Raw genomic sequence first — 6,924 nt, 5'->3', positions numbered from 1 at the left:
AGTCCAGCAGCAAGTAAAAAATGCAGAACACAAATGATTTTCATACCTTATTGAGAAAGGTAATGATACAGATACATTAAATGCAATGATTTCACAATTTCAGTCTGGACGCGGCAAGTTGGTAGATTAGACCCTCGCACGCATGCATTGAATGCATGGTGGCATGCTTTAAGAAACTGCCAGTTCCCGAAACGTTCACTTACTTCGAAAAAGACAAAGAATGACATCACTTTAAGATATGGTTCTGCCTCTCCGTATTTAGCAATGAATGCACTTCCCAAAACATTAGAAACCGCGGGACCCACCAACATTGAACCCAGATGAACATCTTGAACCTACTTCTTGAGTGTTCAAGTAGTTCAAGATGTACACCGCGTCAAACTGTTGACCACTTGTTGTGTCGAACACGTTGAACATATTTGAACCCTTTAAACTCAGTTCAACAAGTTCAAATCAAATGCTATATCACCGAACAGGAAAAACTTTTTGGAAGAGCCGCTCCAAACACTTAGAGAAAATGTTAGTACGAAAAACTTTTTCTGAACACCTTGGAACCTATTGAACCTAAATGAACTTGTTGAACCCAGTTCAGAACGGTTCGACGTGTTCAAGGAGTTCAATCAATTGTCTGAACTTGACTTTAAATGACTAGAAAAAGGATTTGAGGATGCATTAAAGACTTGAACCAAGGTAATATGGCATGAACTAGGACTCCAACATTAAAAGGAAAAGATGACCCACTCTTGCCATGAGGAATAAATGATGCGGTAACAACAACTTAAAAAATCGTGGCCGTTCTTTCCAAAATCAACGATGTATAACAATCAATAACCTGTGTGTTATTGACTCCGTATTGTGGGTTTGGAGTGAGAATAGTTGTGGGCATTGTGAAAGGCACAACACCTCACTCTATTGGTGTATTACATCTTGCTGCTTAACAACCTTTTTTGTCTTTAAATTTGATGTTTAAGGCTCTATCTTTTTTAGACTTTAAGGTGTGACTTTCTCTACTCACTCTTTTTTTGTGATATAAGATATTAAAAAAAAAACTTTATAGTTGATATACATATCTATTCATTAAAAAAATCTCAATATCTTTAAATAAATACATTTAAGATATCTATATGAATCTTAAAACAATAAGGTAATTTTAATTACCCATCTCTTATTATAATATTTAATAGATTAACATATAAGTTATTTATAAAATTCAAAATAAATAGAGGTTATATATCACTGATCTACAATTATGTGAACTTTAAATGAAAATGTTGATGACATAATATTTGATAGACTAAATAATGTGATTTATCAAGACACGCTATATTATAAAAAAGATATTATTATCTTTGATTTATTAAGAAAATTAACTGATTTAGAAAGAATTTATGAAATCATGCAGCCAATTAGAGAGAATTGAATTACTTAAAAAAAAAAGTCTCTCAAATTAAACACCCACTGCCCATAAAAATTAATAATAAAAAGAAACTTGATTGATTGCCACTGTCATATTAAAAGCCTGGTAGTGCCCAAAGGGACATCACTAAACCATACGATTAACATGTAATTAGACACTTCAAAGAGTATTAAAACAAAATTAACCGCACACATAAATCTCACAGGTTACCTGTCGACCATCCACCGTCTACTAACATAATTTATCCCTTTTTTCAAACCTTCCCAACCTTTAGGAAGAGCGGAAACTTTACAGTCTTGGTCACATGGAGCTCCGCTCCCCACGCCGCCTCGAAATCTGCTCTAAACTCCTCCAAGATGTCTTCCCTGCCCACCAAACCAGACCCAGTTCCCAAAATTCCAAAATACTGATCAAAATTCCTCTGCTCTTCGATCTCCACTTTTATTCCCTCCACTGCTGTGAACGGAAACGGCAAACTCTCATACTCCTCCAACACCACTTTCACAGCAGGATGGAAAAGCGGATAAGTTCTGCTAAAAAACCGCTCAAAAACGTCGTCCACTGCTGGATCGACTCGGGGCTTCCAATACGCCCACACCGCAATCACGCCGCCGGGCTTCTTCAACACCCGCTTCACCTGCCCGTAAAATTTATCCAAATCAAAATAGTGGACGGCTGTGGCGGCGGTAACGAGATCGACAGAAGATTCGGGGCCAACGATTGAGTCCAGTTGTTGATCGGTTATTGATGGCGGCGTGACGGCGTAGCTTATGTTGGGGCGGCGCTCTGCGTGTTGAATCTGCCCCTCACTCGTGTCTGTGCCCACCACTCTCGCATAGTACTTTGATAACTGATTTACCATTAACACGGAACAGAGTGTTATACATATAAAGAGAAGAGCGTGAAAAAGGTCTGGTTAAAAACAAACTTACCTCAACGGCGGCTTGGCCATTGCCTGTGCCCACATCCCATGCCAGATGATGGTGTGGAGTGAGGGAAGAAAGAAAGGAGAAAAGTTGAGAGGGATAGCGGGGCCTAAACTGGGCGTATTCTTTGGAGACTGCGCCAAAGACCTCTTTTACATTGGGAAACTTATTGCCATCCATGGTTTAGGCTCACACAGAGCCTTACCTCTTCCATATTATATATAAGAGGATCCGTGATAAAATATTCAAAAAGTCTGTAATGGGCGGCAGAGTGAGATTAGAGGTATGCGATCAAGACGAAATTGTTGGTTTCTTCGTTGTAGTCATCGATGGGTCTCATAAATTAATTGAGTTTTTGAATATAATATTATTTCTTTAGAGTTATTTGGTAAGAATTGTTTTTCTTGGTGATGAAACATATACATTTTGTCAAATTTACTTTTTGAATTTAATGAAGTTGTTCAGTAAGAATTGATTTCTTGTATCTTACTTTTAGGAAGTTATTTGGTAGAAATTGGTTTCTTCTGATTACATTGAATTTGATCTCATTTTTATAAAATGATTTGATAAGAATTGATTTACTGTAATTCTTTTGAATTCAACTTCAATTTTTATGGAATTATCTGATAAAAATTGTTTTGTTTTGATTTTATTAAAAGTCAATCAGCTCTCTAATATATATATATATATATATATATATATATAATAATTTTATATTAATGAAATTATTTGATTCTCAATAAAAATTATGAAAGATCAATGTATATATGCATATGTATGTATGTATATAGACAAACATATAGATTATACTACTAAAATGAAAATTAGATTTACTCCAGAACAATTATTTTCTCTTCAACCACAACAAGTATAATAGTAGTTAAAAACTCCTTTATCTCTATTATATTTGACCTAAACCTTTGAAATATTAGTATGAGGTGCCAGATGTCACTAACTCTGGATGGTGACTTGATCCTCTCATCTTAATTAATGATCATTGTCTTCACACCAAAACCATAATTTCTTCTTCACACATTAACTACTCTCATCCATGCCACTTATCATTACTTTTCATACCTCTTTATTCAAGCCCCTTATTAAGCCATATTTGTGTATGTATGTGTGCATGTATATTTATATGTATGTATGTATGTATGCATGTATGTATGTATGTAAATGTATATAAAGTTCGTTATTTTTTATAAATAAAAAAACAAATAGACCTCTTACAAATATTTAAGGTGTATAAATCAAATAGAATTTAAAACCTTAGAAATATTAATGAGCCATGCTTGATTATTAGACTATCTAGTAACCTAGTTTGAGTTTTATATAAATATTTTAAAATAATAAAATTGAGATGGAGTGGGACTTAGTTCTTAATTGTTTCATTTTATTCTTGTTTAGATTGTGTTAAGTTAGTAACAATTATTGCTTATTCGTTATTATATTAATTTGTAATATCTTTCTTAGTTTGTTAATCTGTCTTGCAGGTCTTTTTTAACACTTCAATTTCTTCGCTATTCTTTAATAAGGTCCTGATAATAGAACCAATGTTAGCAAGAAAAGTGGGACATGTCCTGATAACATAACCAATGTTAGCAAAAAAAGTGGGACATAGACTAGAGGTTTGAACCTCAATAATTCTCAAGTGTTATATTTATACCTAAATCAAGGAATAGGAGAATAATCAAAGAATGTGTGATGGATAATACTAATGTGTGATATTTTAATAGAGGCCGAACATATACAAATCAAACTCCAATTTGGATTCTTATAATTATCCTCATTTATATATAATTATCTCTTTACTATGTACAATGTCTAATATAATATATTATATTCTCAAGATCTAACTTTCTTATTTATTCTTATTCAAGTTCTTCCTTACACACATATGTGCATATCTCTATCTTGCAATATCCTATTACACACATATGTACATATCTCTATCTTGCAATATCCTACTATCTTGTTGATATATATGTGATTGGGAAAGTGTCCCTTAAAAAACATGCCTATTCCTATTTGACCTAGTTGACCTTATGCTTTGCATTACATTTATATCTACTTGTAGTAGGTTTTGACCCCATTTATTTCAACAACCTAAATATTATGATTTAACAGTAATATATACTAGATCAAAATTAAAATAGAATTGACACCGTTCTTTGTGAGAGTTCTTTATTGATTACACTCTATTATACACTCTGCTAACATTATCCGTCAAAGTTAAAAAGAAACTTGTACCGCCCTTTATTATTGCTTTTGATAAAGCTTTACAGACAGCCATGTGATTTTCACTGTCCTAGGTAAAGCCTGATAGTACCCAAATGGATATCACTAAACCATAGGATTAAAACATGACAGGACATTTAAACATATACTTAGATCAACGGAACAAGTAAAGCTCATAGGCTACCTTGAATCATCCACCGTCTACTAACAGAATCTTTGCTCAGTTTCAAACCTTACCAATCTTAAAACAGAGCGGAAACTTTACAGCCTTGGTCACATGGAGCGGAGCTCCCCACGCCGCTTCAACTTCTGCACTAAACTCTTTTAAGATTTCTTCTCTGCCCACCAAAGCATGCCTCGTTCTGAAGTAGCCCATGTACTCATCAAACGTCCTCTGCTCTTCAATCTCCATTTTTATCCCCTCCACTTGCGCGAACGGAAACGGTAAAGACTCATAATCCTCCAGCAGCAGTTTCCAAGCCGGATGGGAAAATGGATAAAATCTGCTAAGAAACCGCTCAAAAACTGCGTCCACTGCTGGATCGACAATGGGCTTCCAATACGCCCACACGGCAATCACGCCGCCGGGCTTCTTCAACACGTGTTTCACCTGCGCGTAAAATTTATCCAAATCGAACCAGTGGACGGCTGTGGCGACGGTGACCAGATCCACGGAAGATTCAGGGCCGACGATGGAGTGCAGTTGATGGTCGGTCACTGACGGCGCCGTCACGGCGTAGCTTATGTTGGGGTGCTGCTCTGCGTGTTGAATCTGCCCCTCACTCGTGTCTGTGCCCACCACTCTCGCATAGTACTTTGATAGCTGATTTACAAATTAACAGAGAACAGAGTGTTACATATAAAGAGAAGATCTGTGTTAAAGATATAATAAACAAGTTACTTACCTCAATGGCGGCCTGGCCAGTGCCTGTGCCCACATCCCATGCCAGATGATGTTGTGGAGTGAGGGAAGAAAGGAAGGAGAAAAGGTGAGGGGGATAGCGGGGCCTGAACTGTGCGTAAGTTTTGGCGACTGTGCCATACACCTCTTTTACATTTGGAACCTTGTTCTCCTCCATGGTTTAGGCCCAAAGAGGGTTTTGCCTCTTCCATATATAGATATAGAACTGTGATAAAATTGTCAAAAAAGTGTCTTTAATTTGCTGGAGATTGAAGTATGCATTGAACTGAAATCAAACAATATTTTACACACGTGTTATATATAATACATGAATGTAGGGAAGACCCAGAGTTAGTTACAATTTATGTTTCAATTACCATTCATTCTTTGTTCACTCAATTCTTTAGTTACTAATTTTAAAGAATTAAAAAAGTTGTAATGAAAAGTTCATTAATAAATTTCACATGTCAATAGGGGAAGTGTACTAGTAGTCATTATAACTAACTTTGCGCACTCATAGATTTTAAAGAGTATTGACGGTTTTTTTTGTTGTTGTCTCTAAATGCAACTTAATTGCTTATAGCTATTGTTCTGGTTTTGGGCAGTAGTGATGCATGTTGTGGGATCCGTTATGTGCACAAGTGTCAAAAAGTACACATTTCAAAGTGTCGCTCGATACTTGTTTAAAGATACCCCAATAACCATGCACTTAAAATTGCCAATACTTATGCACAAATCCCCCAATAGTCATGCGCTATGGGTACCAATAATGGTTCAAAAATGGCCCAATTATGATCCAAAATTTTGAAAAAATGGGTGGCTATTGGCACAAGGGAAATTTATTAATAGGCTTTTAGTTTTTTGGGGGGGGTTTCTTTAAAGTTAATAATTAGGGGGTTGGGTGTGCAAGGAGTGAATGATTATTGGAACATGGGCAGTAACTAGTGATCTTCCCCTAGTTGTTAGAATTTTTGGACTTTAATTGGAGGAGTTGTGCAACTTTATTGGTACCCATAGCACATGACTAGTGGGGCTTGTGCACATAAGTATTGGCCATTTTCAAGGTGGTTGTAGTACACGGTCATTTGAGCAACTTTAAGTAGGTATTGGGTGATACTTTGAAATGACCACTTCTTTGCCTTGTGTCCATAATGGCTCTTGCAATGTGTGTTGTTGCTATCAAGAAGCCAAAACAATAGCTATAAGTAGTTTAGTTGCATACATAGACAACCAATTTTTTTTTGTCAAAATCCAATGTACTATTTAGGATCTTTTGGTGCGTGAAGTTAGTTATAACGGCTACTAGTACACTTCCACTATACATATATTTTAAATATGTGTATATGTATATATTTTTGGCTAAATTAAAATTGGGAAAGGTTTTCAAGAGTATATTTTAAATTAAATATATCCATAAAATTAATATTGCTATCAAATATTCA

At 35.5% G+C, this 6,924-nt stretch overlaps 2 protein-coding genes across 2 annotated transcripts; both read right to left on the bottom strand.

The window, feature by feature from the left end:
* Positions 1-1,471: 1,471 nt before the first annotated feature.
* Positions 1,472-2,620, bottom strand: LOC131875510 (uncharacterized). The gene is made up of 2 exons (XM_059220047.1): positions 2,350-2,620; positions 1,472-2,267 (listed from the first exon to the last, which is right to left on the bottom strand). The coding sequence occupies exons 1-2, from the start codon at positions 2,521-2,523 to the stop codon at positions 1,671-1,673; spliced, it is 771 nt and encodes a 256-aa protein (XP_059076030.1). The 5' UTR covers positions 2,524-2,620; the 3' UTR covers positions 1,472-1,670.
* A 1,955-nt stretch (positions 2,621-4,575) lies between these two features.
* Positions 4,576-5,700, bottom strand: LOC131046835 (uncharacterized). The gene is made up of 2 exons (XM_057980615.2): positions 5,487-5,700; positions 4,576-5,404 (listed from the first exon to the last, which is right to left on the bottom strand). The coding sequence occupies exons 1-2, from the start codon at positions 5,658-5,660 to the stop codon at positions 4,808-4,810; spliced, it is 771 nt and encodes a 256-aa protein (XP_057836598.2). The 5' UTR covers positions 5,661-5,700; the 3' UTR covers positions 4,576-4,807.
* Positions 5,701-6,924: the final 1,224 nt, after the last annotated feature.

The sequence above is a fragment of the Cryptomeria japonica genome, chromosome 4 (assembly GCF_030272615.1).
Source record: "Cryptomeria japonica chromosome 4, Sugi_1.0, whole genome shotgun sequence".
Classification (NCBI taxonomy): domain Eukaryota; kingdom Viridiplantae; phylum Streptophyta; class Pinopsida; order Cupressales; family Cupressaceae; genus Cryptomeria; species Cryptomeria japonica.
This window is presented reverse-complemented; position numbering and strand designations above follow the sequence as displayed.

Bases quoted from the DNA above. Each gene is read 5' to 3' on its own strand.
- LOC131875510 (XM_059220047.1), bottom strand. From the start codon at position 2,523: ATGGATGGCAATAAGTTTCCCAATGTAAAAGAGGTCTTTGGCGCAGTC. The intron at 2,268-2,349 runs GTAAGTTTGTTT...ATGGTAAATCAG, and splicing joins ATGGCCAAGCCGCCGTTGAG to TTATCAAAGTACTATGCGAG.
- LOC131046835 (XM_057980615.2), bottom strand. From the start codon at position 5,660: ATGGAGGAGAACAAGGTTCCAAATGTAAAAGAGGTGTATGGCACAGTC. The intron at 5,405-5,486 runs GTAAGTAACTTG...TTTGTAAATCAG, and splicing joins CTGGCCAGGCCGCCATTGAG to CTATCAAAGTACTATGCGAG.